Source organism: Megalops cyprinoides, chromosome 6, assembly GCF_013368585.1.
Source record: "Megalops cyprinoides isolate fMegCyp1 chromosome 6, fMegCyp1.pri, whole genome shotgun sequence".
Lineage (NCBI taxonomy): Eukaryota > Metazoa > Chordata > Actinopteri > Elopiformes > Megalopidae > Megalops > Megalops cyprinoides.
Genome location: NC_050588.1, coordinates 15,566,144 through 15,592,397, shown reverse-complemented (window position 1 = coordinate 15,592,397; position 26,254 = coordinate 15,566,144). Strand labels below are relative to the sequence as shown.

The window sequence follows — 26,254 nt, the reverse complement described above, 5'->3', positions numbered from 1 at the left end:
CCGCTGCTACCCAACGGATCTCTTCACTCCACGATTCCTTTCCCAATGATGTCATTATTTTTTAACCGCGGATGGGAGGAGATTCGAATTACTCCAACGGCTGCACCTCCCCCTCCAGCCAATGGATTGATCGGAAAATATCCTTCTCCTCTGTGGGGAGGGGCTTAGGCTGTCAGCCCCGTTCCTTAGCAATACATTCACTTAAACACACTGCAGCAAGGGGTGACACCAGCCAAGGCAGGGAGAGTCGGGTTAAAAGCACAACAGCGGTCAGAGGTAAGGTATGTTCCTCTCGCTAAAGTTGACATGTTTTGCTGTCTCGTTGTGAATACGGGATACCCGATCTTTGTGCGTATTCGCACAGGTATGGGGTCTTTGCTTGGAGGAAAGTAGGTGGTGGCTCATGAACGAGCAATTAGCCAGCCAGCCAGCTAGTTTGGCAGTCAACAACTTGAGACGCCACGGTCTTTCGATTTACTAACTAACGATATATGTTTTCTTACACAGAGCTAATCGAAGATTGTGAATTGCTAACTTGCAACCCTAAAATGTACGTTTCATAAAGTTGTAGCTATTTTGTGTGGCTGGGTGGCTAGCGAGCTAGTTCCCTCCCTGTATTCCAAACACCTGTTTTCTTGGTGGTCAGCTGCAACAACCCTTCGGGGATGGCAAAGTTAGCTAGTTTAGCTAACGCTACACTGTAAAACATAATGGAAAACGTATCTGATGTTGGGTTTACGAACACAGAAATACTCTTGCGTTTTGAAAAATACTTTTTTCTTCGATGATAGAATTCCCTCGCTAGTCTAGTTGTGTTACATGCATGAAAGTTAGCGGGTAAGATAGCTATGTAGGGTTTGAAAGTTCGGGCGTTTACCTAGCTAAGCGTTTACGTTAAGTATGATAACTAGGTAGATTAAATTCAGCAAGGTTACGTAGGTTGTTGTGCTCGTCGTTAGGTGTAGTATAAGAGCTGGCATAGTATAGATTCTCAACGCCCGTAGCTGCTCAGATGGCTAAATGAATAGAGTTGCTTACCATTGAGTCTACCGGCTTAAATACCTTGGCTAGCTGACCTTAAACGTTGAGTGAACTGCATCTTGTCTCATATTAGCTCGCTTGCCAACGTTATAAACGGGCTAGCTAGACTACAGATAACCGCAGACTTTGGAACTGGAATGTGTCGCTTGAGCTTGGGCGTGATGTCATTAACGTTGGCTAGAAAAAAAATCCTTAATTTCTGTTCTTAAAATAGCTAACATTAGCTGTTGTTACCTTGTCTTATTTGTTGTTGCTAATGTAACCCCACCAGCTTGCCAGCTGCCTACCAAGCCTGCTAATCATTAGTAATTAACGACAGCGGTAAAAATGTGCAACATACGCTCCTGATTAATGTTCGCAGTGTAGAGTAAGTTATGTGTTACTTGGAGAAAACCTGTCTGACTGGAAGAGAAATGAGTTTCTGTCCTTTCATTTGTCACTCTCAAACAGTGAATCGCTCGACGAAACTCACGGCTTACTTAACAGACCTTTCCGCATCTTCGGCGGGCGTGGGAAGTTTTGCTGTGTGGCGCATCTAGGGGTGCTGTCCTAAAAAAGCAAATGCACAAGGGGCCTTTGGGAATTGTGGCGCTGGATAACCACACCCTCATACCGCGTTAGCTTGCGACTGCTACCACACGTTTTGCCGTATAATTAGGTTTTATGAAGTTGACTAATGTGACGGTACTCCATGTTCTCAGTAACATATCTTAATTGCGGCTTAATGTAATAGCTGGTTGTGAAACGTGTATAAATGAACTCATGGTGTGTACTGTTTCCATACAAACACTGCCGTGAAGTGTAAAGCTAGTTCCAGTAACTTTCAGTTTTCGTAAGAATTTCTGTTCCACCGAAAAAAAAGTTGCAGAAATTGTAAGCTCTTTATTGTCTAGATTCTGGTTATTTCACAAGAGATTGAACTTTGTACACGGTGTTTTACCCAAGCCTAAAATACGCGGTTGATAGGCTGAGTCACATGACTAACCAGACACCTCTGGCAGAAGGTAGAGTTCAGGGAAGTGCTCACAAAGGAGACACATGCCAAACAGGCCTTCATGTAAAATGAGGAATGGATAAAATGTATAACGACAAAGCAGAAATATGTGCAGTAGTAGTTTAACAGAAAACAATGCTAATTTAAGAATAGCAGCAATCTGTTACACATATGATTTACCTTATGGTTCACATAAACATTACTAAACCAAAATACTAATAACTCAACATAACCTATAAACATCTCACATGCAGATGTTGGGATACTAGAAAATAAATAGAGGAGTCAAACCATAGCATTAAATAGTTAGCAAATTAAGCATCACTTGCTGTTGCACTACTGGATAAAGTCCTATTATGCTACAGCCTTCCTTTGGACCAATTTAACAGGGTAATTTAAGATGGAGTAGGATCTTGACACTGATATAAGGAAACTAATCAGTGAGCTGGCCAGTTTAGCAGTTAAAAAATGCTGTTTGGTTTAGTTCACTAGTTGGGGATCATGATATTCAATGTTGCAAACTTTGCTGTGGCCATCCATGTGCCATGTGCCATACAGTGCAAGCGCCTATATCTAAAGCAAGTAATATCAGAATGAATAGTGTAGCTAGGAAGATTGTACACCTCATGCAGAGAATTAGAGGCAGATATATTTTATAGGGGTCCATGTAAGCTGTCACTTATGATTTTTAGTTTTTTGTCTTTTGGAATACAAAAAAAGGATATCCTCTTTCTTCACTCCCCTCCAGTCGGTTAAGATGACAGCACAGTCTTTGGCTGGCATTTTCTCAAAACACAGTGATGTTAGTGGAGAATGCACTTTAGAAAACGGTCTCTGGGGCATAGTGGGGAACTTGGGCAAAAAGTTTAAAAAATGGTGACACCTTATGGGGTGCAGCCACATGAATGCTGTTCATGTCTACTTTTGGAAAGCAAAATGTTTGTAGAAAACTGGAGGAATTGATAGAATCGTCCATGGGTACTGTAGTCCTCTCCTGACTAAAATTTGGAAGATCGTTATTAATCTATGGATGTTACGGTACATGAATGAAGTGATATGTTAATTCAGGTGGAGTTTTATTTCTACGAGTTGGTTGTTAAGCTAATGATGTCAGTAGACATTTTAATTCCTTAGGTAATCTGACCATGCATATTTAGAATACTTTAAAAACAACAGTTTTTATGGGGGAGGAAGACATTTGTGCAGGGAAGGTACTCTACTGTCACTGAAACTCAGAAGTGACTATATCTACAGTTTCCTATCTGAACCAGTACAGGGTTTAGATTGGACTATTTTTCAACCCACTTTGCACAACAAGATGAGGGAGCTGTAAGCAACCCACACTGCAGGAAACCACACCAGGAAGAAGCAAAATTACAGGAAAGTGCAATTACTCACATTTCAACCCCGTGAACCGAGCCTATGTCCTCCCTAGCTTCTGAGCTAAAGGTGATAGGTCTGTGGATTAGAGATTTAGGAACTGGAGTTCTGTGTCTTGCATTTGGGTAACTGGGCTTCAGTTGTCACAGAGAGATCTGCCATTTATTAATACTATCTTATATCTGATGAATTAGCTGGCTGATTATACTTTTGTTTCCTTTCTTTCCTTTGTTAGATTAACACATCTTTGCACTCTCTTCTCTTTCTCACTAGCCGAGCTGCTCTCCTTCTTTGGTCTGTTTGTTGTCCCTACACTGTCGGTAGAAAAATCAAAAATGATGGGACTGTTCCCAGCTTCAATTGATTAGTTTTCTTATGGACCAGCTCGAAACGCATTTACTAGTTGGCTAGAGAGAAGTGGTTGTTTTAGTGTGAGAAAATAACTTAGCCAAAACATTGTTTGTGATTGTGCAGTACGGTTACTAGTTAGCTCGCAAGCTAGATCTCACATTATGTAGTCGCAAGTTATATAACATCATTTCGGCTTTCTGCCTGCCTAGCTACACAGTTTTACCTTACATGAAAGAGCTCTATGCTATCTCTACATTAGCTTCCAGACCCATCCACATAACTTTCAAACATACTCTTTGCTGTAAACCATAACAGATAGCTAAACACACAACATTATCAGGAATCATAAGCAAGCTAGCAAGTAAGCTAAGTTGACTTTAGCTAGGTGTGCTGGCTAATACTGATGCAAATGTTCGCCACTGCATATCATTTTGCTGTGCTACATTTACGTTTGTTTTGTCCAGCGTTGACAAAATTGTCACAGAAAAGCACCCTTAATTCCTAAAAGATTTAATTTTACTTAAAGTCTCAGTCAAGTCAGTAGCTGTTCTTTTGTATTGATCAGATTTTCCAGGTGCATGCATGTGTATGATTGTGCAGTCTGATGGAGAGGCACTCATCAGGCACTGACTACTGTCAACACATGGTCAAATTGACCACCAGGGCACTGGGCCTGATCAGATGAAGTGGAAATTAAAGAAGATATTGAGATATTGCTGAGATATTGCTGTCCATCCCAGGACAACCCCCTGCTTCCGACAATAATCTGAGGAAACATCCTTAGTTTGTGTGTCTGTATGTGAGCCAGTGATGGTGAATGAGAGTGTTTTTATGGCGATGGGACTGATATTTCCCAGGTCCTCAGAAATATAAATCCTCGCAATCCTTATATTTCCAAATTCCTCACTTATTTTCCCAGTTCTTCCGAGAAAGTCCTCACAGTAGCTGTGGCTGACCTCTGAAGAAAGCACGTTTTCCTCCAGGCCTGAGTCATCAGTTCATTTGGCAGGGGAAAATGAATGTGATCAAATGTCTTCAAAGGTGATTGTTGTCCAAACTCATTAATACAGATCAAGCAGTTGGGTTTTACCAGGTTTATGCTGTGAAAACATTGTTGAAAGTTATCATTTTGCACAAAATTTTACAGTATTTTTCTGTAAATGCCATGATATGTCACTTTAACAGCCAGGTATCACAGAAGAACATACATTTCCCTTCTGTTATTTTTTGGTCTGTGAAGTGCCTTTTTGGTTGCATAAAGACGTTTCTATAATTAACCAAAACACATTGCCAGGCCACAGCTGTGTTTATTTCCCATTTTAGCAGCTCTGTCAAAAGTGACTAAATCGATAATTCTTTCGAAGTGTCACCATCTGCAGAAGCGCCGCTACGGCTTGCACGACGACCATCGGTAGACTCCGTCTTTTTTTTCGCAAGTGAATTCAGGAGGAGTCTGACTCAACTCTCAAGGTCACGGTGTTTCCAAAACAGGAATTAACACCCACTGTATGTTATATCGGTTGTCTATAATTTGCGGCTTTGGATTGGCAGGAGATCTGGAGCGTTGACTCATTCCCCCTGACTTCGCTGTGAAATGGGATTGCGATCAAGATGTGCTTGCGGAATACTGGAGCAAACATGGACGGGCGCTGAGCTCTTAATTAGGCCATGTCCCTCACCCGTCTGCTTGATGGAAGTAGGTCGGGTGCCAGCGGAGTTGGGAAGCGCACCTCCGCCGCCCTGCGAGGCCGAGGCGCGAGCTCCGAGAGCTCCTAATGAGCACCGGTGGCAGAGCTGGTGTGCTGTAACATTTAGGGGTCTGCTGGTATTTATATCATCACACAGCGCTGCATTTGCAAATGCAGGCTATTCGCGAACCGCATGACTACTCATTTAATTAAGTCGGTTTAAAGTGTTTACTTGGATTGTGATGGCAACCTGCTGTTTGTGTGAAACGGAAACCGCGCATCGAGGAACAGAACGGAGGTCAAGCATGTAGGCCAGTGGTCCTCTGATGGACTTGTAAGGCCAAAGGAGGAAGGCAGGAGCTGTGTGCACCGTCAGAGTCAGTGCTGGAACATCTGTGGTCCTGTTCTCGTTTTGACTCACTGCCCCCCTCACTGGCAACTCAGTGGATATAGCTATATTGGTAGCTCAAAGCGTTTCATGTGACCTGGAAGTTGCCCGTTGTGCTTCTGTTTGTTGTAATATAAATTTAAGCATTATAGAGAGAAATGCTTTAACTATAGTCTCTCAGTATGATTTTTGAAAACACTGTAATAAATCAGTCAGAAGTTCGTTAGTTTACTATTGTGAATGTGGGTTTTCGGTTTCCTCCAGAGAAACATTGATGTGATTCACTTCCACACGGTGCACCATCATTGATGGACATGAAGATTAAAAAAAACATCCAGACCCTTTTGATTGGGCCTGTCGAGCAGCCACAGTGGAGCGAAGGTCACCGTGAGTCATCAGGTGCCGGTTTACAGACAGGGAGATCTCAATCTGCAGCGCGCTGTGAACGGTCGCCATGGCCTTCCTGTTGGGATCAGCACAGCCCAGGCAACTGCCACAACACTCTGCTCTTCACCTCTTTCACCCTGCTGCCCGTGTTAAAGGGCACACGGGGTAGTTCTCTGGAGATCAGAAGTCAACCTCACCATTATCATTTGACATGGATTTCTCATCAAGGATGAGGTTAATTCTTTTTTTTTGGTCCAGAAACTTTTTTTTACTTTAGTTACTGCTTGTCATTGAAGGGTGGCTGCCGCAACAGTACTACAGTCATGATATTCAACAAAACCCACAGCATGCTTTGATTGGGTAAGTTCAGTGAAAGTTGGAGTACTCTGCCCACCCCCATTCCTATCTCGTTCTTCCTGAAGTGTATTGATGAAGCTGCCCCCAGAGCAGTTTAGCCTGTGGAACTGAAGGCTGCTTTCCTTTGGAGTCATAGCCATGTCTTAACTGTTAGGGCACTCTGAGAACCCACACTGCCTCAGCCCCTGCACAAGGCTGCTCATTTGATTCATTACTTCCGTGTAAAGTACCATGGTTATGCAGAGATTAGGAGCTACATGGAACTTAATGGTCTCATGCTGTACAGCTGCCTGGGGAACCCCCAAGATATGCTAATGAGGGTGGATCTAAAATGGTGTGCACACAGCAAAGCTCTCCCAGCCGAGTAACCACTCTGGGCTTGTCTTGTTCTGTTCGGCAGCTTTCTCTGCGCTTGTTCTGTGGAAAACCTCAGTCTGTTACTATACAATCAGTGCACTTTGACCTTGTGTCTCCAGCTGAGGTTTCTTGCCACTCTTACGAATAATTAGATTAAGTCTCGTGACTTTTAATTATTAGCATTCAAAGGGCCTCAAGAAGAGATTATAAATACTACACTATAAAGCTCTAGCTACCATCTGTCACAGTAATGTAATCTTATGATTTTTTTATTTATTTATTTTTTTTTTAGACAAGCATGTCCTCAAACTGTCTTTGTTGTAAACCCATTTTAGTGGTAACTCAGACATTTAGAAAAGTACTGAACTGCTGTAACTGGGGAAAAAGAGATTTACCAGTGCTAATGCTAATGCTTGTCATGAAGTTCTGTGTAAATTTTGAGCTTTAAATGGAATCTGCTTAAGGATTTCAAGCCCTTTATCTTCTTCCTCATCTGTGAGACTGGGGTAATGTATTGCCACAGAAATGGTTTGTTTGCACTAAAAGACCATAAACTTGTATGTAAAATCACTTGTATTTTCCAGGTCATTAGGCCATTGTAATTAACATTCTGTAAGACGATTTTACAACAGTTACATAAACCCCATTAAGTAAATGAGGGTGCAAGCCGGCTCAAATTTGCCAGGACAGCTTTGGTTTACTGACAGGGTTCTGTTTTAATGGCACTTGCCAAGGACTTGTAAGTATCTAAGGGCATAGCAGTATATTAATACTTTACAGGACAGTATGGTAGGAGTACAGTGCGAAAGGGTGGTATGTTAGTCCAGACAAGAACAGTTGTTGCTGACATATAGAGTCTATGTGTATGCTTTGCTTATGAATATTGCAAATTTGAAAAACAATGAAATTGTTTCTAGTCACAGTGTTAAAGACCACGTGTGTTTTTGTAGCCATATATGTCAAAATCATGTTTCTAAAATCTGTATCCACCCAAAACTTCCAGCCAGATTCTAATGTTACAGGTATCTTGCAAAACAAGTCCAAGCTCTTTCTTGGATGCAAATGTGTACACACATGTCTGTGTCATTAATCATCATAATATTTTTGAACTAATATTTGTTTGCAGGAAATCCTGTAAGTCCTCTTTGAAGGATATTCCCTAACAGAACAAGAGGGACAAACTTTAGTGAGAGTCACGCACGCACCCTCGAGCACAATCATGACACTGTTTCATGTTGTACGGTGAATCACCCCCGGCCCCACCCTTACCGGCACATAAATGCTGCTGCCAGGGCCTGGGTGAACTTTGTCCCATTTCACAGATATGCCCCGACAGCTACAATATATTCCCCTGCGCTTTTTCCCTTCCGTGTCCTGGCTTTCACAGGGAGCCCTGAAAATCATGTGCCGGGCTGAGAAGGGTCTCGTGCTTTTCGTAGAGCAGACTTAAGTGGCCATGTGTTGGAAGGGTCAGGTCACTGTGGACTGAGAGGGACCAGTCTCACTCACACACCAATTCCCACACGGCTCTGCTCAAAGTGAGGGTGAGCCACCTTCGTTCCTTTGTGTTAGTGTTCCAGTCACGCAGTGAGGTATGAATTAGAATAGCCGTCACAGCTGGATGTGTAGATGCTCGCAGGTCAGGGTGCTTGTTTTTTTCCTTCCCCTTCCAGAGCGACCAGAAACACAATCAGGAAGCACACTGTCCATTTTTGTCTTAAATCAGGATGACAACAAGGGTGAAATGCTCACGTGCCCACTTGCACGGACACATATCCAGCTTCAGTTTTTCTGTGTTTGGGAGAGGTTGAGTCCCATTATGTATTGTTTTTTTTTAACCAAGCAAATTCTCTTAGTCACTGAGTTGTGACTCCGAATGACTCCTGTTCATCCTGCCTTTATTCTGCTGGAAAAGTCTTTCAATGACTCATGTACAGTATTTTTTTTTTTCAGTGGGGAAAGGGAACAGGGGATCCAAAAAGGAAACCCCCCTGCCTTCCAGCACAAATTGCGTAATTCCCCCTGGCCCAGCTCACAGGAAACTTAGAGTAGGAGAGGATGGTCACGGTACCAGTGCATTTGGTCACAAACAGAGCACCCTCCATTCTCCCCTTCCCCAGGAAAGGGGTGGGGGCCATTCCTTTTAGCTAAGCCCCCATTCCCCCACCGAACTGTCCTGTCCTGTCCTGGAGGTAAGGCGCTCTGAAGTGACAGACACAGAACGTGTCAAAACAATGGCTTCTGTACCTATGCTCTGAAAGCTATGTCACGGTTCATTTTGACCCTGCTATTATCATGTTATAAATGTATCCGTTTTCACAATTCCACTCTCTTGATTGATTCTGGGAAGCACTTTGTGCCTTAATGACCCCTCCTCATATACGCTCATAATCACAAAATCGCATCAAAATCCATTAATTTTGCAGAGTAATTGATGACCTTTTAGGATGATTGCAGTCAATAAGTGGGGATTGGAGGCTGTTGTTTTTAGGAATCCAGGAATCCATGCAGCAATCCATATACAACACTGACATACAAGATGTTTGTGAAAGCATTGCTCGTTTCAATGGCTGAGAAGTATAACGGGCAACAAAGAGACTTGTCCAGTTGTTGATGAATTTCTCCCTCATGATTTAATGAACAAAACCATGTCTTCTTGGCCCTTGTTTGCTTCATGCATAGATTGAAAACGGATGAGCTTTCGAAATGTGTTCACCAGCCACAACAGGCATAAATGAGGCTCAAAGCTGAGCAATCTGTATCCACATCCACCGTCTGACAGCTCTTATACGAATACTGTGATGAATCGAAGTTCATCTCTCATTTATTGCAAAGGTTTAGTTAATTAGTTTATTTATGATATTGTATCTCCTTGTACTTGTTTTTATATTTAAGATGAATTTAGGAGTGCACAAACGCCTGTAATTCTTATCTCTCGGAACCAGCTTTATTTCCATCATTTTTCCGTGCATGTGATTATATCTCCACTGGATGCTTTTATTTTTATCTGAGTTTGTTCAGCTCAGCCCGGATCCTCGTGGTGAATTCGCATGCACGTTACCTTAGTTTCTCCGATTCAAAGGTCAGGGTCATCATATCTAAAGAGCGGCAAAAGATTAAATTGTTTCATAATCCACAGATTGCATGGAAGTGAAGCGAATGCTTTGAGAAGGAAAGAAGGAAGAACTCTTTTTCTGAACAACATGGTAAACGAACACATAGTAGTAGATTTCGCTGAAGTTGGCACAGGAAGGCGGTGAGGACAGCCAGGTCTCAGTCATGTGACTCCAGCTGACAGCATCTCAGCCTCTGGCGTGATTCCTGTCACTATGGCACAGTGGTGCGCAGTGCTTTCAGGAAGACGTTCTGCTGCTGTTCAGACAGAGGGCACAAGCTTATCATTCATTGAGCTCCGCCTCACGGTATTTTCCTGTTTCTTTTGCCTCTGTGGGGTGAAACATCTTGCTTCTGGTGCTGTCTGCTGAGTAGACTCATTGCAAAGCTGTGATGAATAGAAATAGGTTCTGTATGCCATGTACTACTACAATGGAATGCCTTTTTTTTTATCTATAAAAATTGTCCATTGGTATGGAAGTGAGCTTCACCATACTGCAGTGCTGCCTTGGGACCTCTGGTTTTCACCCCTCAGTGGATATACAAAGGCTGTTATGTACAGTAGCCCCGTTAAGGGCATTGAACAAAACATACTCACAGCATGCACAGTGGCCATGTCAACTGTTGGCATCCGTCTATAGAATTTGTCTGATGGAGATGCAGCAGCTACCATATTTGGCAAATCAGCGTTATTTATTGTTCTTTATTGTCCTCAGAGATGCCCTTAATCCATGACAGCATAGACTTTCATGCTACATATGGTTCTTTATGTAACTGGATGGTCCACTGAAGCCATTCGGGTTAAGTGCAGTACATTGCTAAAGGGTACTAAGGCAGTGGCCTGCTTTGAATCAGCAACCTTTGGGTTACAAGTCTGGCTCCACGATGAGTAAGCCACATTGCTCTGCAGTACACTAATAAAGATGTGAATTCTAAGCCCTCTCATTGGGACTGATGATCTCTGTGGGTTATAGCCCCAAATACAGCAGGACAAGCAGCTCTGGGCCAGATGGATTCTATTTTTGATTTCATGTCACATGTTTTTATCAGAAGATGAAAAGCATATCTCAAAAACTTGTATGAGGAAAGGGACCTCTGTTTTTCATTAGGGTGCAGTTTGAACTATTGTATTTTCTCGCACGCAGCGCTGGCCAAATCCAGCTCAGGACGGCTGCCAGTAGCCCAGGGGAATTGTGGGAAGTCCGCAGCGTTCCCTGGGATTGCGGAGCGTTCATTAAGTGTGCATACTTGAGCCAGTAGACCACACAGAGGAGTCATCCTCTCTGGGGACACGTTTAGGAAGAGCTCACGGGCGTGACGTTTCTGTTCCCCAGTAACGGAAAAACAGAATGAGCCGCCCAGCAGTCATCAGATATTAACAGACCAGTGTTTCATTATGAGTCCAAGCCCATCTTTTTGAAGTGGGGCACCCATTTACAGTTCTCTGGCCAGAGAATACAGTGGCGCCGAAAGCAATCACCTCCCCCACCAGGGGACGAATTCAGTCATTTTCAGGTCAGCTTTATTGCATCGTATGCCAAACCACTCCGTCAAGTGCCTGTGGGGAGAGTCCTCCAGACAGGGACAGGACTCAGGAGCGGGAGGGTGGGCATCGCAGACAGCCTTGTGTCTGACTGTGCTTTGCTGAACAACAGGTGACGCTACAGAGCTGCCGTCTCCACCACAATACTGTGCGGGGACATCACTAGTAATGATAGGTGGTTAATAGAGTAGAATTATATAGCGGATGACACGTTACTCTTCACTCTTGCTTCAAGAATGCTCAGTAACTGCAAGTTACTATTGTGGGTTCACTCTGCAGTACATTTACATTTACATTTTTGACATGCAGGAGTCACTTCATGTGAGTACATTTAACATTAGATTTACGTTTTTTCATATCCAGCAGATGATCTTATCCAGAGCGACTCACAAAGTCGAGCGTTAAGTGCATCCAACAACAACATGAACAGACAAGGACACCACCATCCACACATGAACCAGCTTCAGTGCCAAGCACACAAGTGTGCAATCGTACCGCCCTTGTTCATGGTTTTTACAATGCCAGATGAGAATGGGAAGCTGAAACTACCAACTAATTAGGAGTTAAGTGAACTTGCAAAACAATACTGAGCCAGCCTGCATTGCTGGGCTTGGCAAACGTTAGCCTGTTGGAAAATGCACCATCCCACACATCAGTGTTGACGTGATGCTTGCCAAGCTAAATCATGTTTAGCAATCATTGGAAAATCTGAGATTTATGTGAATTCTGAAAGTAGTCATTGTGAATTCTTTTTGAAGTGGTGGTGAAATTTACATCTCTCGTGAATTCATCTGAAGGTCATACCTCTTCACACCCCATGCAAAATTGGTTTCTCCGAGCCAGTCAGTTCCATGCTGTGAGTGCCCTCTGTGTAATCCTGTGAAGGTATCTGCACTGGTAGGTTTGGGTGGATTAGCACTCTGCTGCTGCTCCATTGAGGACTGAGCAAGCGGACAGGCAGCTCTCCCCAGCACAGGAAGGTCATTGTTTGGGTTCAGAGAGTGACGCTCAGAGGCACAGTGTTCTCCCAGTCCCTCCGTGACAGCCTTCTTACATTCTTCTGTCAACACTCACAGATACATTTACTTGCACCCTGTTTTCCTCGCTTAACAGGCACCAAGAGTTTCATTTCAAAATGATTCAGTATGTATGTTTCAGTGGGTTTTGCGCTTAATTTCAAGTTTCCTTGAGTCAATAAGTGTTTGAAAAAGAAGAGTTTATTTAGCTAAACCAAGTGTATACCAAGAAGGGCTGCAGTTAACAACTGTTTTGATAGTCGAACAATCTGTCTGTTAATTAAAATAAATAATTGACAATTCGGATTATGAATCACACAATTACTCAATGGCTCTTATTTATCTATCGGCTTTTAAATTTAGCTTGAAGTTGTTTTAGGCATATGCTAACTAACAATAAAGACAATGAAAATGAGAACTTCATTCAAAAATACGTCTTTTAATGAATGGTTACTAGGACTGATTCAGGAAGGGCAGTTGCTTGCTGGGGAATACAAGGCTTCCTTTGAAGAAAGTATAACTAATGCTAACTGAAAACTATGAGAAGCTTAATAACGCTAATGAAAACATAATGAACCATGTAACGTAACATGCGCGCTACATAGCATAAAAAATAAGTTGCGTGCAAAAAGGTTAAGCGTGAAATGCTGCCACACTTTTGAGGTCTTTGGTCGTGACAGTGTTGCCATCTCTATTGCTCCCTCCAGTAAAGCAAAGTAGCTTAGGGTACATGTCTGAACATTCCGAGTCAGCACGAAAAACACACACGATGACGTCACCAACTAATCAACAATTAAATTCGTTGACAACTAATTTGGTCATCGATTTTAGTCGACTGTGTCGATTATTCGTTGTAACCCTAATACCAAGTCGTTGACCCTTACCAGACTGGTTTATAATAATAGTCAAACCAGTCCTTTCCCTTGGTTTTATCTTGTAGGGGCCCTTAACTAAGGAATAGAGCGAGCCCCCCTTTCTTTGCAGAGGCACCAGATATACCCAAGCTGTGAAGTCAGCCACCGTGAACTCTTATGAAGAGAACAATTCTTTATCTTGACAGCATCATTTCTGTCAGTCTGTTGTTGGGCACCCCAATACCTTCAGCCTCTCAATCTTCAAATCCCTGCCAAGCAACCTTCTCTTGCAGTGGGAATTGTGCCTGACATTTTGAATTCCCCTATCCTCTGTGAAATAAATCGTTGTTTAAGCCAATTGATGGCTTTGTGGTGGTGTCTGTCCCCATTTTTATGTGGAAAGACACAACTGATTTAATGTGCAACTTTCACCTGAATTGAATTTGTCTTTTCCCCACCCATGTGCTATGTTTTACCATTGAACTGTTGCATCTGTAATTACATTGGTTGTCTATTCAATACCAGGTATAAAACTTGGCATGTGGAATGAAGTTGAATTTTCTTGAGTAGGTTGAAAAATTTGACTTGGAGGATATGAATTTTGATATCAGTAGTCTGCTACAAAGAAACATTACCATAGGTTTATATGTAATCAGGAAACAAACCCTTTGCTGAACAGGAAGGACAGTCACTACAAAATTTGAGCATTCCCCAGCTTGTGAAAACTAGAAAACATTTCCCCCTCTTAGAAGAACAAACAAAAATAAATAAAATAAAATTGCCCTGTGTTGACTTATTCTCAGTGGTCCTACAGAAGCTGTGTCACATGCTGAGATATGGCTATGTGTCACTGAGCCCTGTCATTCCAGGGCTCAGTGACACATAGCCATATCTCCTTTGTGGTGGCATCTGGGTCAATGTAGCTTTAAAAGTCACCAAAGGGTGTTCTCTGGAGAAATGAGTTTCCCTCTCACTAATCTTTGAACATGTATCTGACTGGAGCTTGAAACTGACTTGACATATTCTGGAAACAGTATCTGAAAAATAACCGTGGAGAAGGTATTTAGTTGGAGGCACCAAGTGCACAGAGTCATGGCCATCATATTGCTGCTTTGAAAATACTTATGTCCAACAAGATACTTTCCCTGGGTTTTATTCTCTCCCTTCTATCAGCAGATGGACTTCTGATTCTGAGGGTTACAGCAGGGGTGGGAAAATCCAATCTCAGTCCTAAAAGTCCTAAAAGGTACTGATTTCCACTGGATAAACCTGGTGAAGTCACTTCCTGTCCACTGTCTCTGCTTGATTACTTTAATCAGATGAGATGGTTTTTGTTCCACTTCATCCCTCACAGACCCCACCACCCTCAAGAAGAGAAGTTATGTACCACTGAGTCGTATCTTCTGAACATCAAAATACGCTGGTGAGAATGGGCTCAAGCTCACCCTCAGCCCCGGGCCCTTCTGACAGTGTTTCTGTCAGCTCAGTTTCTTGTTTGTTTGCTTTTTTATGAAAATCTATGGAAGCCATTTCAGGCGGTGAAGTGGGAAATGCTGAGTTAATCAAGTTGAAGAAACCGCAGGACCACCTTTTGGCTTGTAAGCACAAAGTGCCAGGTGGTCATGAACTTTTTTTGGTCACCCACCAGACTCCAGCAAAATGGAAATGCCGCACACACAGCCCTGTGCATGCAGTTACTAGATTTTTACCAATAGTTTCTTAGCATGTACCTTTAGCTTTGATATAGAGATTACTCTGTACGTTAATGGCATGTATTCATACAGTTGGATATTCTGCTGAAACAATGTTACCTTGTCAAACAGCGCAACAGCAGTGGCAACTCCAGTTGGGATTTGAACCTGTAACTCTCTGGTTATTAACACCCCCCCCCATCGCTACACACCGCCATCCTATTTCAAGAATAAGGTGTTTGTATGAAGTGTCAAGTGTTGTTTTAAGTAAACTTTTTCCTGCACTGAACGTGCCCATTGATCCCTTCCCCACGTCCCATTGATCTGTCTAGCCCAGCACAGAGAAGTGTGCCCTTGAGTGTGGGCCCGCCTGGAAATGTCTCTGAACAAAATAATCAACATCTTTATACTGTCTATGCGTCAGTCACGGTGAGTGGGCATGGCGCGAGCCGCGATCTCACGAGACTTCCCGTTTTAAACTGTCATTTCATCAACCTGATCAGAGAGAAGGAGCTCCGCAAAGAAGGGCTTCAGAGGAGAAGACAGATGGTGCAGTAAGAACAGCAGTTTCATCGCTCCACAGCCTGACATATTTTCATCTCATTCTGTCAATAATTGGAATTGCGAGCGCTCATTTCCATTTTGGTCAAGTCATTAAGGGTGAGATTCGGATCTGATTAGGTTCTAAAAGGAAGGCGGTCTGAGCATTTACTGAAGAAACACTCGCTTTGAGTGGAATGAAGGCCTTCACACGTGACAGCATGATGAATAGAAATGGGATCCTGCCTCTTATTCCGGGGAACATGTCCCTGCTCTCGAGAAAGAGGGGTGTAACTGCCCAATTTTGTCCTTAAGGCAGTCCAATAAGTGTGATTATTTTTCCATCAGGTGTGATTACAGCACCCCGGCCCCCCCCCCCAAAGAAAAGGTACTTGCCTTGAAATTCAGAAGGCTGTCTGAATCCTTTGCTTTAGCTTACACTGCAGCAGATTGTGGTATGTGTGGAATGGAGGTTGCTCTGAGGGCAATGTATAGGTGACCCAAATGTAAATGGGTTTTCATCATGGTTGTGCAGAAAGAGGTGAGGAAGAGATATGGCACCAGGGTGAAAATATGTCCTAAAAGAAAGTGATCCTGAGAGTAAGAAATGGTCTTTGGTTTTTTTTTTTTAAGCTATAGGGCACTTTTTAGCAGTGCGGGATCTAGCATCTGCTTTAAATCTGAAAGGTACACCGTGTCCCTCTCAGAGATGACCTTCCTCAGTGTAACTACCACCAGTCTATTGCTTCAAACTATTCCTTGAGCTGCTGAAGTGTGAGCAGTTTATATATAGACCCTAGCTGGCACATCACCACTCAGTCTAAAGAAGCAGTACTTTTTTTCTGTACATGCTTCTAAAGGTCCTTGTACCAGAGGGATGTGAACTTGACCCAGTTTGTGGAGTATTTTTATCAGTGTGGTGGCCTTGCTCCACTTCCCCTGGTCCTCTATGTCCCCACGACAGTAGCTGTGAAACTGTTAGCCAGTTGACACACAGCAGTGGAGTCAACACGCCCTTACAGTCAGCACCAGTCATCACTATCGCAGTGTTCTTTCAGCGTCTGCTGGGCAAATAGCCTTATCCATGGTGACTGAAAATGAACATTTTACATTATATTATTGCCATTTAGAAGACGCTCTTATCCAGAGCAACTTACATAGGTTACAGTTCTTACATTTTATCCATTTATACAGCTGAATATATACTGAGGCAACTGTGGGTTAAGCACTTTGCCCAAGGGTACAACAGCAGTGCCCTAGGAAGGAATCGAACCAGCAACCTTTCGGTCCTGCTCCTTACCACTATGCTGCACTGTACATCAGCTGGATTTGAAGTGTCGTGGACAAGGGTAAAAGAACAGTGTATTCACCCTGAATTTGAGCCCATACCCCTCTCAGAGGTCTGTACAGTACTGTAACCAGCAGAGCCCCTGTATGCACACATACAGTAACTATAGTGAATCCTTAAAGAGCCTGGCACTTGTATTACTGTGTTTGAGCTTGTCTGCAGAGTGCGGCTTGGGTGTTCAGATCCGTAGCAAGCGATGGCAGGGGAGAGTCCAGAATAGACGCATTGTTGCTGCCCGTCTCCCCCTCGGCAGGGGAGGCAGGGTATCGGAGGAACGCTGGGAGGGCCGCGCCGCTGTGAGGGGGGGCAGGCGGGTCCGTGCAGAGGCAGCAGGGCGGCCAAGACGCATTGCAACCAGATCCTTATTTACTCTGCGCCCCGCTCTCAGCACCACTCCTCCTGGCAGCGGCTCGGCGTTCCGCGTGTGTCCGGCCTCACTGCGAGTCTTAAGCCTTTCAAACAATGAGAGACTCGGAGCCAAGTCTGGCAAGGAGCGAGTTCGCTGAACTCACAGAAAGGGCCATTGTCAGCATCTGTCCCGGGGTGGCCTGGCTGAGACAGCACAGCAGTGGGAGTGAGTGGCCTGCGTGGAGACACTGTTACAGGCACATGGGAGGCTGGAGAAACTGCAGCCCTCAAGTATTTTTTGTAAATGCATTGCCGGGCCATTTATGTCGTGAGCGTGTAGAGCTACCGCCATTATCGTCTCCAACTCTGGCTTTTCCGTGTTTCCAGAAGCGAAAGTAGGAGAGGAAGAGGGTGGGGTATGAAAAAGAGCCTAAGATTACCCCCCTTTACAAACCCCCCAACCTACTGTGCTTGTTAGATTTTTCATGGCCTTTAAAACTTAGAAATGTATTTTTATGAAATATGTATATATTTGTATATATTTTAATGAAGTAGTATTTCATGGTTAAAGCCAATGCCATATCGTCTATACTTGTGCCTCAGCCTTTGGATTGTGGTCTTTCTCTGTCTTCTGGCACCAGAAAGATTTTCTCCAAGACTTCCAAGTGCCCAGATAGCGTGTGTGTCCGTCACTTACGTGGGTCCTGGTCCCTCTGTGTGTCCCACCCAGTGATGGCAGCCATCCGGAAGAAGCTGGTGATCGTGGGGGATGGAGCGTGCGGGAAGACCTGCCTGCTCATCGTCTTCAGCAAAGACCAGTTCCCCGAGGTCTACGTGCCCACGGTGTTCGAGAACTACATCGCCGACATCGAGGTGGACGGTAAACAGGTGGGGGCGCAGTAGACGACACTCGTCCACCCGACATCCCCAAAGAAACTTTATCTTAAATCCCAACTGAGGTACCATGTCACACCTGGATGAACATTTTACACGGTTTCCCAGTGATTTGCTAGCATGTACTATGAGTAGCAATTAATTAAATTGAAAATATTTACACAGGTATAGATTCTGTTATTTGTGCATTGCTGAAGCTGTCTAAATAAGCAGCCTCAAAATGGACATTATCCAGCCAAGTGCCACTAATTGAGGGAAACTCAACCAAATTCTCGAGGATTCCCTAAAAATAGTCAGTGAAGTGATCTTGGGTAATGTCTGGAAGCATGACTCAGGAACTCTGACATGACTAAGCAACTCTCATGTCACTACACAAAGTGAGGTATGTAAAAAATGAATACATTGAGGGCATCAGGTCAGCAGTCCTTTGATCATTGTTTTGGTGTCACAATGCAGGTGTTTGACTTCTAGGTGCCCACTTTGGGGTGAGAATTCTTCCCAAATAATTGCTTTTTGTTAGTCGTGGAAATTTTTTCGAGAACTGTCAGCATTTCTGTAACTTAAGCTATTTATTTTATGAAATGCCCTTTATGTAATGGTCTGAAAGCTCTGTACAATGGCAGCACAGTGTTGGAGCTAATCCCAGTTTCAGTGATGTAACCTGGCCGGTCAGGGTGCCAGTTTGCTAAAGGGCCGTTTCCCTGGGGGCGTTTTCAGTCAGAGAGGTGACTATTCGTGTCTCTCTGCCGGAGCTTGAACCCCACAGCCTCACTGAGTCAGCCTCAGGAGCTGCACGCTAACCACAAAGCCACAGAGTCCATGTAATGCTTCATGCAGAGCACTGTACAAACACCACGTTAATCAGTGAAACCACGGCGGGGCAAAACCTCACCGATGTTGTTTCAGTTAAACGGCAGCATTCCTGGCATGCTTAAAAGCCCCAGTCCTGTTCTGTGAGTCCGAGCACAGGATGAAAAGATACGAAGAATATGTGGAAAAACCAGACCGTGGCAGCCCACGCTCCGAGCGTAAGCAAACAAGTGCAGGCATCCAATCTCAGCACAGCAAACAAAGGCCCACCTATTACAAAGGCAAGCAGCCCGCTTCTAAGTGTAAACAGCCCTGCCTTCGTTAATCGAAGGAAGCGGTGACTAAAATGACGAGATGGGGAAACTGTTAACTGTATATTTTTAGCAGGCACTGCACATTGCTATCCTGGGGTCCTCTCCCCGAGTGTTTTGTATGTGTGCGGGACATGTTGTACTTCTGGTGGTCATCGTTGATGTATGGCTGCTGTTGTTCTACTTGATTGTAAGGTTTTATGCTTTAGTAAAGTTGCTGCACACTAGTGGAAGTTGTCTTTACTTTGGGCTAACAGAGACAAAATGGGAGTCTTGCTCTGTCGTCAGCATCAGTTTTTGTTTGTATTTTAGTGTATCTGACAGAAATGTATTTATAGCCCAACAGCTACTATATAGATGTGTTTGTTTACTAACTATAGTGTAAGCCCTGTATTATATCACCAGTATTATCCTTGGATTCTGTGGAAATCCATTGAAAGACTGGTCACATGTCTGTTGTAAGAAGGCCTCTGAATTTTAGTGTTGAGAGACTTAACACAAAGTCTCCTCCCACCCAGCATGATGGAGAGATTGTGTGAGGGGGGTTTCATTGAAGTGTGTTTACTCGCAGCCTGTAGGATTAGTGCCTCTTGAAACAGGAAATGGCCGTGTTCAGTGGCTTCCTGCAAGGACCAGGACCATGGGAATCCCCCACCCCCCATGCTCCCTTGTGGACTTGGTCTCATAAAGAAGGGCTTATTTCCTGTCCTGGGAGGAGAGTGCATTGGCTGCCCAAAAGAAAATCCAGTGCAGCACCCTGGGGATGGTCAGGATGGGTGCTGGGTCTCTGTGCTAGCATCCAGTCTCCATATCCCAGGCTACGGGCTCCCAGAGTTTCCCTGGCTGAGGAGCAACAGATAAGATCGGGAGGCAAAGCAAAATGGTGCAAAACAGTGCCCAAACTGAAATCCTCCGCCCCTCAGGGCCACTCTCTCCTCTCCCTGTGTCTCCCTCTGTGGGCAAAGCTGCTTCTAAATTTAGCCGCTGTTTTTTTTTTTTTCTCCTGGCTTTTTCCTCCCAAACGCCGAGGCAGTCCACCCAGAGGGACAGGCTTGTGTGCTTTGCTCGTGTAAGGAATTTGTCGCCTCCCTTTGTGCCGCAAAGCCGTTCTGCAGGCTTCTATTTTGGGATTGGTGAACGATGGCTACTTCCGTTAGAGGTGCGGCCAGTGTGTATGGCTTCAGCTGCGTGGCCACTGAGCTAGCAGTGGGCGCAGCGCACCTTTGGCAAACCTTGCTGTTTAGAAGCGGATGCTACATCTGTGGAACTTGGCTCCGCAAGGCCAGAAGGCCTGTGCTTTTACTCTGTCTAATCTCCTGATCAGTCAATTGACTTAGATGTTTTATTGGATGAGTCTTAAGTCCTGTCCTTGTTCCCGAGTCTCTTGAGAGATGCCTACCAGTAAAAGCAGAAAGCGGTGTGGTCCCTTAGGACGAGAGCCGCATGCTAGATCTGCCTCGTCTTATGTTTCTTTTCTTGTCCCGTTTCACTTCGAATGCTTGAGCACCCAAACCCACTGTTTATTTGCCTTGGGACTGGGACTTCACGCTTTTATTCCCAGAGCAATCTTACAGGTATCTGCTTATTCAGCTCGATTACCGTACGACCTCGGCTGACCAGTGGCCAGTGGCGTCTGCGGCCGGGATGAACACCCGTCAGCACAGAGCACGCTCACGTGTTGCCAATTAGCCCTGCGTTAAAGACATGACTACTTCCTCTCGGAATGTGTGCAGGTGCTCTATGGGCCCTTATTGCAGTGCCCTGCTCACACTGCTGAGGGGAGCCACCTGCTGCTGACTGCCGCTGTGTACAGTAGACTACAGTGGTTGTCACTGCCTGGGTCCAGCCTGTGTGTCTGAGTTCTGTGCTTTGTGCTGGAACAGTCCACACAGAATTACTAATAAAACTAAAAAAGAATTTAGGCTGGATCAACTCCATCAGTATCAGCCCCCCCCCAAGATTGTTTTTCTTCATTTCCAGTGTCTCTCCCCCAGCCGCAGTCTCGACGGCTGGATAACATTGACACTGGCGCTGGACTGATAGTGGAGATGAAGATGACAGTCGCACGCTCTCTTGCCCTCCAATTTCCCTTTATTGAACATGATGAGAGGCAGCGTTCCGGCGCAGTGCCGGTTTGGTGTGAGGGTGTAGCATTCGCTTGTCTGGAGCACCACTCGTATACCTGGCTTGTGTGGGTGTGCGGTGTGCTACTGTTTGCTCGTGCTGAACTGGAAATACAGGCTTTCTAAAGGAAGGGAGTGTGCTGTTTGATTGGTGGACTGTGCACATATCAGTTTCTCTTTCATGTCAGAGGCAGACTAACCCCTCCCCCCCGTTCCATGGCGTCACAGGTGGAGCTGGCGCTTTGGGACACAGCGGGCCAGGAGGACTACGACCGGCTGCGACCGCTGTCCTACCCCGACACAGATGTCATCCTCATGTGCTTTTCCATCGACAGCCCTGACAGTTTAGGTAGGACCGGCACCACGGCGCACAAAAACATCTTACCAGCGCCTTGCTGATGTACCACACCATGATTAAAGCATGTTTACAATTGTTTAATAAGCATGTCTGTCTGTCACGTAGAATTCATGTTCAGTACTAAGTGGGTTAACAATGGCTGATGCAAACATCTGACAGCAGCAGTAATGTAGCAGGCTTTTAAAGTTCCTTGTGCCAAATAGATTTACTGTTGAAGGGTCTGCCTACCTCATGTGCCACGGTTTAGACTGTGATCATCTAAACTAGCACACTCCTCCAAAACATACATTTGGGGAGAGAAATTGTTAGGCTTCAAGACTCAATATAATTTCTTAATCCCCGGCTACTGTGTATATCACCTGCAGTTTACTCCTTGTACAAACACATTCCAGGTGAGTTCTTTGTGGAGATTTAAGTCTCGAGAGTTTACTCCGCTTCCCTTGGATAAACCAATAGGAATCCCTCCTGTGCTTCGGTGACAGTCACCATTTTAAAATGGGGGACTTAAATTCAGGTTCTGCAATAATCATAGAATAAGTTGTATGTTCCTGAAGAAAAGCTATGATATCATGAGCTCTCATGATATCAGACAGCTGCTAGCTCATTTGAGGGTGTGTAGGTGGCAGACTGTGACACATCACCATTATTCTCATAACGGGGCAACTCTCTTAGTGAAGTGTTTAAATTTTCTCTACATTTTCTGTAATGAGTGTCACGTCAAGTCCCTGGAATTTGCCGATAAGTAGGTGAATCACATTATAATTGTGAAACTGCATGGTAATCAAGTTAATGAGAAAAAGCATCCATTCACAGCTCTCATAATATTTTTTTACTGAAGTCTATTTCAGAGCAATGTTTGCACTCATTTTGGCAGCACAGAAAATGTGTCTAATGGTAGCGGTGGAGTTTTAGTGAGGGATGTTAATGTAAAAAACTGGGGGAAGTTGTGGTGAAGGATCTTAACTTGTAACCAGGAAACGGCAGGATCTACCTCCCTGGTAGACATGCTTTGAGCAAGGTTCCTGTCTTCAGTAAGTACCTGTGGGTCAAATGTAATCTCTTTAATTGACCATTGCTAAGACAACAAACCACAAGTCACAGCTTCTGACAAGCTCAGTGCAGAAAAGACCCAGAACCCTTGAGCAGAGATTAATCCGGCTCTTGTGTTTACTTCATGGAGTGGCGTCACAGAGCAGCACTACACTAAAGCCAAAACCATGCATAATACCACACTGCATACCATTCTAAAAACATATTGCATGTATAAGCCTTCCTACAGTTGCTTATTGTCATCACAGTTAATGTGGAACATGTTATTAATGTGTAGAGAACATTCCGGAGAAGTGGACCCCTGAGGTGAAGCACTTCTGCCCCAACGTCCCAATCATTCTAGTGGGAAACAAGAAGGACCTGCGGAATGATGAACACACACGCAGGGAGCTTGCCAAGATGAAGCAGGTACAACACTGTACTCCACTGTCTCTCACATCTACCTGTCCTCAGTAGCTGTTCCTGGATCAGCTGCCCCACATGTAGTCCTAAGGCCTAATTTTATTGTGTTAAAGGTGAATACTGATCTTGGATTAGTGCCTGAGTGTAGGATCTTAAGACTATCCATAGCACTCGATCATGTTAATATTATAATTATTGTAGTTTATGGGAGTTCTACTCTAGTTCATATTGTTTCCAGCAAAGCTGCATTATGAAAATACACCTCCTGGAATAGGCCTTTTGTGGCATCCTTTTTTTCTTGTTTTTTAAATGTCTTTCCCCTTTATGCAACCCTGCTTGGAATCCCCATCATACATTAGGCTCACATCACCAAGACAACCTCTGCAGTCATGCAGAAACGCTGATGCAGGGCGAATGCAGTCCTCCAATACGCTCTACTAGTCCCACAGTGCACTGCAGTGAAGTGTGAGTGGCAACTGGAAGATGGGCTTCTCCACAGATGGGATCCAGGAAACTTGCAGGCACTTGATGACTTGAAGGGTGCCTGGGAATGATGAGATGAGGAGACCCCAGCCAACCTACCCACCCTGTCCTTAGCGGAACAAAGCTAGTTTGTTCCGCCCCTCTGAGCTAGTGGTCGTTATTGGCTGGTTTTAAACCTGGGTGGTAGGGCTCAGCCAGCACTCCTGATAAGTGCCAGCTAAGCCACTCAGAAACCCCTCTGTGACATACTGTTGAGTAAAGAGGAAATGAGAAATGCAAACAAACAGGAGAATGAGAGGCGCATACCAATGCACCCACTACTTGTCCTTGGTAGTAAATGGAATGTCTGGCTAGTGACATGTATCAGTTGAATGTGAAAAAACATCAGTTTTATGCGCTCAAAATGCAGAGTGAAGTGTTTACCAGAGCGCCCAAACTCACAAGCTGACGTGCTCCTGGGCATCATGTTGAATTGACACCTCCACCTGAGTTAGCTACACAGTGATAGATGTCTCCCAGTACTGTGCTTTATGGCCTCTTTCTCATTACTGTGAGTAATGACACAGTCAGCTGTATCCAGCTTTGGGGGGAGGGGGCTGTATTCAACATGGCAGGTTTAAAAGAAAAGGGTTTAAGGCCCACTGTAGTCAGTGGCTCTGTACACCCATTATTTTGATTTGAATGGCATGAAGATCACCCGACAGTAGTGTTCACATTTCAGTCTTGACTGCACTGTTCAGTACAGTTAGTATGGCAGTGGGTGTGACCTCACCCCTCAGCTCTGGAGGTGTGGCCACAAGGAAAGAGAATAATTTTCCACCACAGGTTAACATCCAAGTGAGCAGGATCTAAAGTGTACAGAAATGCAGTTCCACACCTAGTAAGGCTCCACTAAGCAGGCCTGCAGACTGAAAAATGAATGAGACAGATAGCCAGCTAACTAGTCAATGAACTTGCCACCATCTAAGAAGAAATGGCGACCTTGGTTCCCAATTCAGTTCAAAAGTGCAGAAAACATGTTATTGCATTGTCCAATAATACTGCCTTTTGCCCTGTTGTCCTGTCTTGGCTCAGGGGCATTGGAAAGTCACAAGTGAGGCTTAATAGTGAGGCAACAAAAGAGTCAGACTTTCTATTAGCCTCACTACACACTAAAAAAGACCATGGGAAACATATGTTAGCCACTAGCCCTTCCTCCTGCTTAGCAATAAGTTGTAGTTTGGACAGTGGAGTAATGGGACTCGGCCTGTATGTGTGTCCTCTCCCAGGACCCAGTGAAGCCAGAGGAGGGCCGGGACATGGCCAACCGCATCAGCGCGTTCGGCTACCTGGAGTGCTCCGCGAAGACCAAGGATGGTGTGCGGGAGGTGTTTGAGATGGCCACCAGGGCGGCACTGCAGGTCCGCAAGCGCAAGAAGAGAAGTGGGTGCCTGCTGTTGTGAGAGGGGTGTGGGTCGACGTCGGGTGACAACCGAAAGCAAAAGGAGGAGTTGCACTCACCAAACGCCATCTTTGTACTGTATCTTACATTTCACGCATATAAGCGGGGAATCGGAAAAAATCACCAACACACATTGATCAAGGAAAGACTGGGCTGCAACACAGGTTCAAAACTGACATTTTAACCGGCCTTTTTTTCTCTTCCCTTTTTTGGCACTATGGGTCTTTTTTATGTTGTTTTTCACCAGCATATCTTCCTATTTGTACAATTATGAAAAGATAATAAATGTATGTATGTGTATGAGTACACTTATCTTGGTCTCCCCTTCCACTACCGTGGTATCATAGATTGGCTGCTTTATCTGGTATCATGTCTACACATGGACAGAGGGCAGGATGACCCTCCTAAAACTCATCTATGACAAAACTAGGGTGCGAGGGTGAAAATTAATTGCTAAGAGTTGCCTCTGTCACCGTTATGGTTTTGTGCGACGATCCTGGTCCCACTGTTCCCCTTAAAAGGCTCCTTTGGGTCAGCATGAAGAGGGGCGGTCAGCTGTGAGGCCACGCTGATTCAGCCCATTTCCTGTGGTGATGACTGACTCCCCCTGCCAGCAGCCTGGGCTGGTAATGAGGAGAGAAAATGGGCTGTTGCCCGGGGGGGGCCCAGAGCAGCCACGTCCCCCCGACCCCCACAGCCGAGCTGAGCAATCGCAGGGCCTCTGTTTGTCTGGGGAGGAGTACCTGCTGTGAGGAAAGCGGTCCTTAAACCCCACCCAGCCTGCTCTGCCACTCTGATGGCAGTACCCATCCACAATGTCATTTATGTCTTTCCCAGCGTATTCATAGATGAGCAAATGGAGAATCCTGACCTGAAATACCTGAGCGCATCAGAAGGTAGACTGAGAAAGAAGGGGCTGCTCCACACATTTAAACGGCTTTATCCAGGGGTGCCCAATGCTCGTCTTTTTTTTTGGGTGGGGGGT

At 44.7% G+C, this 26,254-nt stretch overlaps 1 protein-coding gene across 2 annotated transcripts; it reads left to right on the top strand.

Annotated features, from left to right (window-relative positions):
- The first annotated feature begins 206 nt into the window (after nucleotides 1-206).
- Nucleotides 207-26,254, top strand: LOC118779845 (rho-related GTP-binding protein RhoA-D-like). 2 transcript variants are annotated; one of them, XM_036532136.1, is made up of 5 exons: nucleotides 207-276; nucleotides 18,128-18,285; nucleotides 21,764-21,884; nucleotides 23,221-23,351; nucleotides 25,097-26,254. In XM_036532136.1, exons 2-5 carry the CDS (start codon nucleotides 18,130-18,132, stop codon nucleotides 25,268-25,270), a joined length of 582 nt encoding a protein of 193 aa, XP_036388029.1. In that variant the 5' UTR covers nucleotides 207-276; nucleotides 18,128-18,129; the 3' UTR covers nucleotides 25,271-26,254. The 2 variants fall into 2 exon arrangements, with proteins under 2 accessions (XP_036388029.1, XP_036388030.1); XM_036532137.1 differs by having other exon boundaries at nucleotides 212-281.

Bases quoted from the DNA above. Each gene is read 5' to 3' on its own strand.
- LOC118779845 (XM_036532136.1), top strand. From the start codon at position 18,130: ATGGCAGCCATCCGGAAGAAGCTGGTGATCGTGGGGGATGGAGCGTGC. The intron at 18,286-21,763 runs GTGGGGGCGCAG...ATGGCGTCACAG, and splicing joins TCGAGGTGGACGGTAAACAG to GTGGAGCTGGCGCTTTGGGA. The intron at 21,885-23,220 runs GTAGGACCGGCA...ATTAATGTGTAG, and splicing joins CGACAGCCCTGACAGTTTAG to AGAACATTCCGGAGAAGTGG.